Source organism: Botryllus schlosseri, chromosome 11, assembly GCF_051294905.1.
Source record: "Botryllus schlosseri isolate E-star chromosome 11, Bs_hap1, whole genome shotgun sequence".
Taxonomy (NCBI): Eukaryota; Metazoa; Chordata; class Ascidiacea; order Stolidobranchia; family Styelidae; genus Botryllus; species Botryllus schlosseri.
Window position 1 is genome coordinate 1,335,471 of NC_137246.1, and position 13,243 is coordinate 1,348,713.

Genomic DNA, 13,243 nt, shown 5'->3' on the forward strand with positions numbered 1-13,243 from the left:
TAATTTCAAGTCACAACATATGAGGGTATGTGTTGAGATAAACCATGCTCTTTGATAACACGTCGATATTTGTCTAATTCGTATCGGATTCACGCGAGTTTATCGCATATACGGCCGTTATTCAAATGGCGAACTTACTCCAAGGACATGTTTATGGCTTTTTGCTTCAACAGCGCTTTCTCTCCAGGATCATTCGTCAAATGGATATCGTCCAGTATTTTTGTTATCTGTGTAGATGCAGAAAAAGATGAAAATATCTTGAACGAGTCGTTTTTGAGATGGATTAATTACGGATATTGGAAAGAAAACACGGACACACTTTTTAAAACGAAGCTTTTGGGGAGTTCTTTGATTCTTACAAATTATACTTTATGAACGTGTGTTTCAATGAACATCAGTCGGTCCTACTTAAGCTGTATACTAATAACCGGGAAGGTGTGGTATATATCATTTTGTTCGGTCATGGCCTAGTAGTTGGCCATGGTTCGAATCAAAAGTTAGTTAGTTACTAAGCTAACCTACATCCTATTGACCAGAATTAGGCTGCCATGATTTCATTTAACGATTTGATACTATGCTCTCCAGTAGTTTTAAAAGCCAAAGCACATGTATTAACTATATAAGTTTCAAATTCAGTCTGGAAAACCCAGTTTTTGATCAGGATCGTCCAGTTTATTGAGTTATAGCCACATCGAGGCAGTAATAAAGTGTCTATATCAAGATAGTACAGGTTTTTTCGGATCCAACCTCCAGGCACCATTGGTAACATTGTCACAATAATTCTTTTGAGTAGTTATAAAAATGGTCATAGGCGTTTGGTCAGACGAATTTTGAAGATTTGCTGGTGAGTAGATACCGAATGTGATAATAGAATTACATTCGGTATAAATCAAACACTACATTTTAATACAATCGATGCTTGATAAATTTGAATAAGCACAGATGGAGCGCGAATAAGGAACTTATAGGCACGTAGGAGTCACAGTGCTATACACCAGGACTAATCAACTATTCTTAGTAAAGGTCCACTTACAAAAGTTCAACTTGTACTACTATGTTCAAAATCTGGTTGAGAGGTATTAGCAAAAGCAATAATGGAAATGTATCTTATGGTTCTGTTAATCACAGCTAGCGGCCGAAGTGACAATTTTTATATATATTGGATTTGATTTTGTTAAAAAAACAAGAGGTCCAGATTTAACACAGCAAATAATACACACTCTTTCGCTGAGAGCGTGACGAATATTCACATTACGTCACCTTGGTCATGGCGAAAGCCTTTTGGACAAATCGATCGATGCGCTTGTTCTCCATTTTCGCTGCTTGATCGAGGTAAAAGCTCGCTGTTATCGCCGTCGACTGTTGAAGTGCCCCGTCTACAGAACAAGAGGAATTGTCTCAGGTCACTATACCAGACTTAGCCAACTGGGTCATTCTAGTCGTCAAACTACTGTAGATTAATCTTAGCGAAATACCGGTATTTCTTATCTAAATTAGAAAATGTTTCCATGCTCTAAATTTAATTCTAATCCAATTTTTAGCGTTCCGGAAATTGATACAGGAAAACTGCATAGAGCGAAGCGAGCCAAGCTTGGTGTGCAGACATTTTCGTCCTGATGCCAAGGAGAATGGACACTGATTTGATATGAACTGAACTTGATTTTTGTTGGATTTCTTTCAAATTCGAAATTTAAGTCAATTTCCAAGTTTTTACGAATTCAGTAATTCCAATCTAATTAGGAATAGAAAATGTTTATAGCTTTAACTCTTATTCGAACCTAATGTTGAAAAGCTGCAAATTGTATAGTGGTACAATACCATATTAGTTGCTCTTTCGTGAAAAGGACAGCAGAAGATACCTGAATCGAATACAATCTCATGAGGCCCTTCCTTGTAAGAAGACAAATCATCACGCAATCGTCCGATGGTCAACAATTCGCCCGTGTTTTTGACTTTGACAACCTCTTCGACAACTTCTGGGTACTTTATGTAATCTACCAGTGAACTATTACTGCCGCTCTTGAGTTCATCGATATAGTTTTCGATCTAAAATGGAATAAGCGGCATCACAAATCGCACCGAGGTTCGCAAATAATAGCGCGACCAAGCTTGCATCATCATATCGGCGTTCCTAATGCACGCGAATATTTCATCATTCATAGTAATCAGAAGGAATCCATGTACGGTGTACCTGAGGTCAGGAATATCTGAATCAATAGTTCTAGATATCCCTGACATGGAGCGAACGACTAATCACTTCGTAATCGGTTGTGCGTGTTGGGTAGGGTTACCAGTCGTCCTCTTTTAAGAGGATTTGTCCTCTTTTTTGAGAACTCTGGTCAAATTTAGGGCCAAATTCTACTGAGGTGCGGTAAATCAGCACTGAAGTAACGTTCCGGCTGGTATTTTTGGGAGCTGAGCCCGAAAGTTGACCTTTTCTTTTTTATCAACCACCTGATAAAGTGAAGGAAAAAAAACAGTATTTCGGGCGCTGAGTGAGAAGGATGACCTTTTTCAATTTTAATATTCAACTGACCACAAAGTGGGAAACATTTACCATTTTTCAGGATTTTCCACCGATTTTGCAGCTTTGAAAACTTTGAAAAAGTGTCCTCTTTTCAGATTTCCAAAATATGGTAACTCTAGTGTTGGGTGAGAGAAGAATGGAATGGGGATATCAGAGTAGTATAGTGGGTCGGTCTGGGTGTGCCATAGTTTCGTATGGGCCCGCTCGCATGCGGCTTCGAAAACCCGTGGTGATGGTGATGACCCCACCCGTTTGACGCTCCTGTCGCTCGCATGCGGCCATTGTCTCTTATGGACCCTCTCGCAAAGTATCCCTTTCTGGTATAGGGATCGCTCACACGGTACCTCGAAAAATCGTGTTGACACGTCGTACTTTCAGATGTAGACTGCGGTTTACGATGAGTGCGACTTCAATAAATCGTTATTCTTATGACTGCGGTCGTGAACAAATGTATTTTCAAAAACGTGTGAAATAGTTTGCTAAATGTAGGAATCACTCGCGTGGTAATATTTTGGTAATAAATTTACCACAGAGTCGTCGCAGACGGCGATTCAAAAACCAACAATACCCGCGCTCGCTAACTAACACTTCAAAGCGGTGTGAAATAGATTACAATTCCCGCGGTCGCTGACAAGATAACGCCTCAGACATAGCCATCGCTCGTGACTTGGTGTTACAGTCAGACCGATCGCTCACGTAGTAATATTTTGATCATTAGTTTGGTACGTAACTGGATTTCACGGGTGAGATATAATAAGAATAATACCCATTAAGTAATAACTAACGAATAACAGAAACGCCGCAGACGGTGATTCGAAAACCAACAATTTGACACTTTCTGGAGATCGCTATATGTCAGTGTTTTCTCTCCTCTGGAATAGTGGTTGACTTTAGTTGCGTGATAAGAATCATGAGAATACTCGATCAATGTGCTAATTTACTAACTCGAAATGAAATTCACTGCACAATTTTAGTTGAATCGTACCCGAGCTCGCTAATTTGTCACTTGAAATCGATATAATATTATTCAAATTCCGTAAACATGGTAATGTCTTATATCAATAATATTAGGAATGTTGATCGCGTGTTTGTCGGGTTATTCACAAATTGATTTGAAACAAAACATCGAAACTTACAACTCTATCAGCCGTCTATAATTATTTTTGTTGCAACCGAGTTTAAGGAAATGTAATCGTTAGTACATGTTACCACGCTCAAAAGAATTATTCACAACAACATTCACAAGTGTTAAATCCAGTTTTCACTCACTTTAATATATCACTACAACTTGAACAATTCATCCTGGACGTATTCATATATTACAGGTCTTTTTTATTCAACTGTAAAAGTCGTCACTATTCTGTAAGACAAACTAATTACTAATCGGTGTAAATACGACTTGGCATAAACATATTATGTTTCGAGTATACGAGATTTGCATATCCGATCAATCACAGACTGGTAATTGAATTATCGCAAGCGAATCCTTTTATTACAGCGTAAAAGATGTTGGAATGTCAGCAACTCTTTACGACATAGTTATTACCACATTAAATAAATTATCAGCTAACTCGTCATGGTCATTCTTGGAATCAACACAGACATGACCACCGACTTGAGGTAACCACAAACTGCATCAAGTTTCAAATCCGTTTGTAGCTGTCGGTTTATTCGCATGAATCGATGGAGAATATTATTGAACTCGTAAGTATTCTATTTCAACGAACTTTCGTTTTATTCCAACCATGAAAGATAATGTCTAATCTAATCGTGAGACTTGAAACAAACCACATATTTGTTTGATGACAACAGCCGTATAACAAAATACACCGCCTCGATTTTGTAAGCTAGTCATACTAATCAACGCGTTCGTCAATATTAGAATACAAGTCTTCAGACCTTTTATTTAAAGTATCATTTCAAATGGTAGAAATAGATTCGTTGTTGTCTATATCGTTCATATAAATTACATTTCTACGACACCGAAACAAATGTATTTTTTTTTGTTTATTTGATCAAAAGAAATCATTCATCTTCGACATGTGGTTTTTTAAATTACATATGACAATTCATTACGAATGAGTTGTAACGAAGTTACGAAAGAGTTGAACAACAAACGTTTCAGAAACGGCGCTATTATCATCTCGATTTATGAATCTACCTAACACAATCACGATTGACTTAAACAAGTACAGTCCGGGTGTATTAAAATCATAAGAGTTGTCAATCTAAAAGTAAACGCGTGTTCGAATTCCGTTTTGTCTGTCTGGATGTTTAGCAGCCTTTTACATTAATCAAGACCCTCGTGTTGAAAAACCAGATTCGTTACGAAATATTACTGATTTGGAATTAATCCATTACTCACCTCTGTATGTATTACAGTACTTGTGTGATGTTTATCAAACGCAGCCGAACTAGGCATACTGGAATCATTTGTAGAGCGCATACCACCAAAGAAATCAAAATACAACCAGCACCGAAAATAGTAAATGCGATTCGTGTTATAGTATTGATACAAGTTCATTTCTATAAGGTGAAATGTCATCACAAAACTCAAAGCTCGCAAAGACCTTGCTTGATATGAATTTTATGTTGTGTCTTATGGGATCAGCAAGCATTTCAGAAAATATGTCAATTTGTAAAACAAAAGTCGTATGTACGATCAATAGTTGATTGGAAACTTTCTCGGTCCTTTGTGATCTGTTGATTCGTACGTAACCTGAATAATACCGACCTCCATAGCTGCATCGGATTATTCACGCGTTTCCATACCGCTGTTTCACACCTACGGAATATTCGGCTGGGCACAGTCGCGGCTTCATCACGACATTACAATTCTCGCACCTCGATCAGTCACATAACGCCGTACTAACCAAGTTGTCGAATCACATATGTCTAGCATTTTACACGAAATGAAATATTGTATTGTGGTCTACACATAAGTAAACTATTCTTTCAACTCGGTAAGTCTAGTAAACCGACCAATTTTCAATCTACCATCCCAGTTTTTATCACGAGTAAGTCGATATTTCTCCTCAGGTACGAGCAATGAATAATTCTCAATATTCGCGCTGGTAGTCGTAACGAGTATCTGTAACAATAAACTGAAAAAGTTTACCATGAGACTGACGCCACATTGCACTAAAATGATGAAATTATGACTCTAGCGCCCTAGGAAAAAGGGGGTCGTGTAGGCGTGTGAAAATGAGTTCAATAAATAGACATCACTGCAATTCAATTGTTATACTTCGCTGTTGCAAACATGAACCGATAGTTGAATCAGTTAGATTAAATCATTATACAATGGTCATAGTTCAGATAGATACTCTCAATGAATTTGGACAGTGCTTTTCAACCTTTTTGAGCTCCATTCGCACCTATTTTTGTAAAATAAATTTCATTCGCACAAACTAATCGAAAATTGTTATACAAAAAGATGAAGATACTTAACAACATTTGTTGAGATGCGCAACAAATTGGCTATTATGTAGCTTAAGCTGTCGACTGTCTCATTAAAAGGCTACTTTTTTCGCTCGTTTTGCTTTCAACTATTTCACTAAAACCCTTCTCGGCCAAACAATGTTGTTTGGAATTTGTACAAGAACGTCTACTAGTGCTTGGGTTGACAGCTCTTAAAATCTGTTTTGCACTCCCACCCAAAATACAGCGTATGCTTGCTGGCAGAATCGTTTTTTTTGATATCTGACACGAAGGTTCCATTTTGTGGAAAGGACGAAAAACCCACATGTTTGTGTGGAAGCTCCTGTCTTATGTCTTGGAACACAAGGTGTAAAGCGATCAAGGAGAGTAGGCTTGGGTTACCATATTTTGGAATCGGGAAAGAGGACACTTTTTCAAAATTTTCTAACTTAGAACACTGGAGTAAAATATTGAGAATGGTAAATTTTCCACGATATTGTGACTTGTTGACTAAAAAAATCGTCACTTTCGTTCGACCGACGAATTTCGCGTCTTGGCATATCCAATCCATCTCGAAAGGTTTGACCATCCAGCATCGGCTATTTTTAGACCGTGGTTTTGTCACCGCTTATGTTTTTGGCACCGCATTTTATTAGCGGTTTGTTCACCAAAAATTTACGCCTTCATGTGCCCCGACGCAAAAGGATTTTGCCTCGAGATGAGTGAGTCTCATAGGCCTGAACTCGCTCGTTGAACACCCTACAGTAGTTCATTCCAACGGCCACCTTGACAATCTCGAAAATTTCACTTGCATTGTTAAAAACGTTTGCTCGAAATATCTAGCTTTCCGTTTGTAGTATCCTACCCGGTGTCCGATATCACACGTATATGCAGTCTTATTCCGATCCTTTATTCACTCCGCTCTCACTCTATCACCCCCTTCACTACCAGTCTCATGCATACGCGCGCACCGCGGTCATGTGACTCCTACCCACAATGCCAAGACACTACATTCTCTTTCCTTCTTCGAGGAAAGCAATATCAAGGAAACATACAATACCACACCAAAACAATATGAAAGATCTACAGACCTTCACTGTCTTTACCCGAGGGCGCTAGGCTCACCTCAGTTCCCTACAATGACGTGCATAAATGGCGGATACAAATACAAATTAGCTACGCATACTTGTGTCCCCTCCTATACCAAACACTGCCGCAAACGTAGTCTTTGTACTTGATAGGCCTTCTCGGATGTCTCTTTGGCATCGCCCGAGATGGCTGTACCGGCACCGAAGGCTGTTCTGTTGCAGGCATGTTATTACTAGGAGTTCCTTCGTCCACAGAGTCGTTCATTCCAGAATCATTCGCTGGATCGTTCTCTACATCTTCTTCCAACTGCACAAGAGGCTTTACAAAGGAACTATTTCTTTGACATCGAACTCCATCGCTAGATTCCAAAGTCAGCTCTTGACCGCACCGTGTTTTCACAGTGTAAGGTGAAATTCGAAATCGCGGTTCCAGCTTTCCTTGCTTGTCATTCTTTAGTAGAACTTTGTCTCCAGGCAATATGTTGCACTTCACAGCTCCACGTTTTGCATCAGCTTCCATTTTCCCTTTCATTTTACGTTGCCAATCTCTGTCACGGATTTCCTCATCCGTTTGTTTGGCTTCTCCCAAAAGCTGTGGAAGCTTGTTGCGAATTTGCCTTCCAAACATGAGCTGAGCAGGACTCACTCCTGTCGTCGATTGCGGGGTAGCTCGATATGCCAGCAAGAATTTAAACAGTTCCTCCTGCCACCGCTTTCCTTCGGCATGCGCAACTTTCATCGCCTTGCCAAGGGATTTATTCTGTATTTCTACCTCCCCATTTGCTTGTGGCCAGAGTGGTGGAGACGTTCTATGTTGTATACCATATTCACGAAGGAAGTCTTCAAACTCCTCCGATGTAAATTGGCTACCATTATCAGTCTTCAAAGACACTGGAAGTCCGAATCTGGCGAAGATCTCATTTAATGCATTGATGATTTTCGAAGAAGTAGTTGTCTTCAAGATGACGACTTCAAAGAACCGGCTGTAGTAATCGACTACTACAAAAAGATACTCTCCAGTCGGCATAGGGCCAAGGATATCTGCCGCGAGATCCTGCCATGGTCCAGTTGGTAGAGCAGTTCTTTCCATAGGTTCAGGTTTCGCATATCCACAAACTGCTTGACAGCCATAACAGGCTCTGCACATTCTCTCCGCATATTTGTCAAGTTTTGGCCACCAAACTTTTGTGCGCAAGAGATTCTTTGTTTTAACAATACCTTGGTGCCCCTCATGAGCGATTTTCAGTATCTGCGGCCGCAGACTTCTCGGTATGATTATGCGATTTCCTCGTAATATTAAGTTTCCAGAAACGCATAATTCCTCAAAAACCCCAAGATATCCTGGCATTTTGCAAGTTTTCCAATTTCCAGACTTGATGAACTCTTTTAACGTAAGTAGTTCCTCATCTTTTCCAGATTCATCCTCAATCTCCTTTATTGACAAGGTGCCTGTCATGGATGCCTTGACGACTGCGCGTACCCAATCCTGTCTTGATCCACTATCGTCACTCTGCTTAGTCGGATTCAATCGTGACAATGCATCAGCAATATTTCCTTTTCCCGGTCGATATACAACTTTGTAGTCATACCCCTGCAATCGGAGCACCCATCTTTCAATTCGAGCGGAAGGCTTTGACTTCGCCCCATAAATGAACTCGAGAGGCTTATGGTCTGTTTCAATCTCGAATTTCCTTCCATACACATATAGGTTGAATCTTTCGCATCCCCAAACAATTGCCAGAGCCTCCTTTTCTGTCTGGGAATATCTGCGTTCCACTTCGCTCAAACAACGTGACGCATATGAAATGACTCTCCAGTGTCCATCTTGGAGCTGTGTCAAAATGCCACCTAACCCAGCCGGACCAGCATCTGTTATTATTCTGGTTTGGCAGTCATTGCGAAAATATCCTAGTGTCATTGGTTTTGTAATCATTTCTTTCAGTAACTCGAATGATTTTTTCTGAGTCTTCCCCCACACGAAGGTAGCACCTTTTCTTGTAAGCATCCTCAGAGGCTCAGCAGTTTGTGAGAAATCGGGTAAAAACTTGGAAGAGTACGGAACCAATCCCAAAAACGAGCGTACCTCAGCTGCCGTCCGAGGATGTTTAGCACTCCTAATCGCCTCCACTTTCTCTGCACTGGGAGAAACTCCATCTGCACTAAGGTCGTGTCCAAAAAATGTGAGTTTTCGAAAACCGAACGTGCATTTATCAGCATTGACAGTCAGCCCCACATCCTCAAGTCTCTTCAGGACTCCTATCAGGTTCTTGTCATGTTGCTCTTTGCTAGCCCCAAAAACAATTAAATCATCAGCTATGCTTTTTACCCCAAAACAGTCTCTCAACATATCAGTCACAATCTTGTTGTACTTCTCGGGTGCACTGCTTATACCAAACATGAGCCTTTTATAGCGAAAAAGTCCTTCGTGGGTCACAAATGTTGTGATCTCTCTCGACTCCTCATCAAGTTCTATCTGGTGAAATCCCCATTTGAGATCAATCTTAGAAAAGAATTTTGCCCCAGACAGTTCATTGAGTACGTCTTCCACAGTTGGAATTGGGTGACGCTCTCGCACAATTGCCTTGTTGGCCATCCTCATGTCCACACAAAGGCGAACATCCCCATTTGCTTTTGGGACAACATGCAAAGGAGATACCCAAGTCGTCGGACTATTCGGTACGGGTTCAATTATCCCGTGTTCCTGCAACTCCTCCAATTTTCTTGCAACCAAGTCTCGATAGCCATATGGAATAGGCCTGCAAGATTGGGCTACTGGTCTGACATCACCATCTATGTGCAGGTGCAGCTGATAATTCTTCAGCTTGCCAATACCATTGAACACAGCCGGAAATTGTTTCAACATTTTCTCACGAATGTCCTTTTGCTGTAGTACAACTTCTCCAGCTAGCTCATCTGTTGGAGGTCCAACTCGCAGCAGATTTAATGCTTCCGCAGCTCTTTTCCCTAACAGCGGCTTTGCACGTTTATTAATCACGTAAAACTTACATTTGCATGATCTCGTCGTTTCTTTACACTTGACACGGACATGGAATACACGCCATACATTCAATGGTATATCCTGTCCATAAGCAAACAAATTGCCATCTTTCTTAACCACTTTGTGTCTGAAGCCTTTGGATATCAAGTATTTCCATGTGGGTTTATCCACTGTGTTGACACCTGAGCCACTGTCAATCATGAGTCTTTGTAATTTAACTCCCCCCAATGTCAAGTCGATAAATCCATTGCTAGTATCCTTACCCCCAACCTCAGTGGAGTAGGCAGTTTTTGAATTACTCCTCTGAACCTTGTGCACATTGTAGATTGTGTCCTCCTGATCATCTGACGAGTTACTAGATCCATCTGAAGAGAACGTTTCTTTAACTCGGTATGCCGGTCGTCTGGATCTGCAGCGCTTTTCAAAATGACCCTTTTTTCCACAGCGACCGCATTTCTTCTTCCTGGCCGGACAAGACACGTCAGTCGAGATATGACCAGTTTCGTCACAGCGATAACAACGCACGGAAGTATCAACTCTCTTTCTGTCACTGCTACGCCTTGACCGAGTAATTTTTCGCCCTCTACCGGAGCCTGTGTGACTGTGACGGTCATCACTTACGGCAGCACACTCTTCTTGCTGACTCATGGTCATAAGGTGCCTAGTAACTGCTTCATGCGCTACAGATATTTGCAATAAATCGGGTAGTTTTAATGCAGTACTTTTCTCAAGCAGTTTCCTTTTCAGCGAACTATCCGTACACTTTTCCAATACCTGATCACATATTGCTTCGTCTTCATCTTTAAAATTGCAAGACTTAGCTTTTTGCTTCAGTCTACAAACATACTGATGGATAGTTTCTTGTGGATTTTGTTCCACTTGCCTGAAGAGGTATCTTTCGAAAGCAGCATTGCCTTTCGGTAATAAATACTCGTCAAGTTTTTCAATCACCTCGGCATAGGTTTTAACCTCAGTCTCTGGGACTAGTGAATAATATAGATCCTGCAAATCGAAGCCACCTGTGTGCAGCAATTCCGAGACTTTCCTTTCATCGGCTGTGATGCGTTTCACTGATGTGTACAGGCCAAATCCCCTTTTCCACCTTTTCCAGTTGGTGGCAATCTCAGTGGGATCTCCAGTCATCTCAAATTTTGGCATGGGACTAGCGCTATATTCGACAGTGCTAGCTGCCCCGGCCAAGTTTCCTGCAACATCCTCATGATTATTCTCATCCGCCATTGTCTCAGAACACGTTATCCTCGTCGCCAAATGTAGTATCCTACCCGGTGTCCGATATCACACGTATATGCAGTCTTATTCCGATCCTTTATTCACTCCGCTCTCACTCTATCACCCCCTTCACTACCAGTCTCATGCATACGCGCGCACCGCGGTCATGTGACTCCTACCCACAATGCCAAGACACTACACCGTTTGCGAATATTTAGTGGCTCTTGGCTGTGAGCTTGACCCGCAATCACATAACAGCAAGAGCGAAATACACTGCATGTAGGTAGACACCGAATGATGCTTATTCAACCAGATGCTTATTCAACCAATTAATGAGATTGATATCGTTTTCTGATGTGCAAATATAGAAGGCGTACGGGGTCAATCTTGACATCATATGTATATTGTATCAGAAAAACCAAATACGTGTGATTGGGGTGTTGGCTACTGCTGTATAACTTGTTAATGTGGTTATATCGGCAGCAAGTATAAAAACATGTTTTACCCTCTGCTCAATATCCATGTAGCAATACGTCGAATACATTGTCCGGTCAGGCCTAGATCGTTCAGGCGTAAGCTTATATTTCCTTGCAAGTCGTCGTCGAAATTGTTGGCAAAGCGACAGGTGATAGTGATTTTAGGGGAATATTGTATCATTTGATTACCTCACTTGATACATTTGGCGACGATTAAAACGTCAAAATGTACTCCAGCACTGTGCCATTGTGTGGCCCGAGTCGTCGCTAGGTATCGTGCACATGTACAGTACATTAATGTAGGCAATCACGTAATTGAAATATAGGGTTGAAATTAGCAATATGACGTCACGTGACATCATGAGGTTCACGTTCGCGTTCACACAGGACCTTTAAAACAGGTTGGCGTTTACACCAACCTGAACCTTTCAGAGGTTCACACCATCCCTAGTGTTTTCCAAGACATCCAATCGTTCTACCTGATCAATACACAGTTCTATGTATACCCTACTGATGCTTTGTTGGTTGGTTGTGCTGGTATTAAACTACCCACATCGCTTACAAACTCGAGATGTGTCTTGACAATGCTACGTAGAAAAAATCGGCATCTGTACAATGACAATATGTGTGCTTTTCGCTGTATCGCCCACTCGCTAGGAAAAGATACAAAAGCAATGGCTCAGGAATTTACTTCGGTTTATGGTATCAGTGTAGAATCTGGTGTGACTCCTGATATGTTGAATGATATCGAGGACTTGTTTAATGTGGCCATATTTGTATACACCAAGACCGAGGGTGAAGCTGTCGCACTCCCGCGTAGCACGTTCGAAGCGAAACCTGTTTACATTTAGGAAATCACCATATTTGTCTCATATTAAACATAAACCGTTATCAGGAGAGCTATCAATGTGATGTTTGTCAAAGATTTTTTGATGAACAATATGAATTGACCCGACACAAATGTACAACAGAACCTGTTGTAGTGTTTCCTGGTGGTGTTTATACACCTCCTCTGAATATATTTGAAAACCTTGATCTAGAGCAGTGGTTCCCAACCTTTTTCAACTCATCGCCCCCTTTTCAAAATCCAGACCGATCATCGCCCCCCAAATATTGGGAACCGAAAAATGGGCATACAGACTGAAAGCACCGGCGAGTTGACTAAGAAAAAAGGTCAACTTTTCGGCTCGACCTCGAAATTACAATTTTCCAGCTAAATTTTGGTGAGTTGACTAACAAAAAAGGTGATTTCTCCGACTTGATTCCAAAAGGACCCTAACAGCATTTCGTCAGCCCTCCCCCCCCAATACGTTGGTCTGGACCCTCCTCCATAGGGCGATAAAGCAAACTTCTGCACCCTTACACCAAACTCCCTCGATACCTCTTTACCGCTACTTCTCAGCACAATTTATTGGACTCTTTAATGACTAATCAGTCGGCTTAATTCGCGCGAAGCGCGAAAAATTTCTATCATTCATGATTGAATCGGTGAATATGATCGGGA

General features: G+C 41.0%; 1 protein-coding gene across 1 annotated transcript in view; it reads right to left on the reverse strand.

Annotated features, from left to right (window-relative positions):
• The window catches only part of LOC145450236 (inter-alpha-trypsin inhibitor heavy chain H3-like), a 116,229-nt gene that overhangs the window by 52,375 nt on the left and 50,611 nt on the right, over positions 1 to 13,243 (reverse strand). The window contains exons 13-15 of the mRNA XM_080328734.1: positions 1,860 to 2,046; positions 1,261 to 1,376; positions 139 to 227 (exon numbers count right to left, since the gene is read on the reverse strand). Coding sequence (XP_080184860.1) covers positions 139 to 227; positions 1,261 to 1,376; positions 1,860 to 2,046 — 392 coding nt within the window. The remainder of the gene's footprint in view (positions 1 to 138; positions 228 to 1,260; positions 1,377 to 1,859; positions 2,047 to 13,243) is intronic.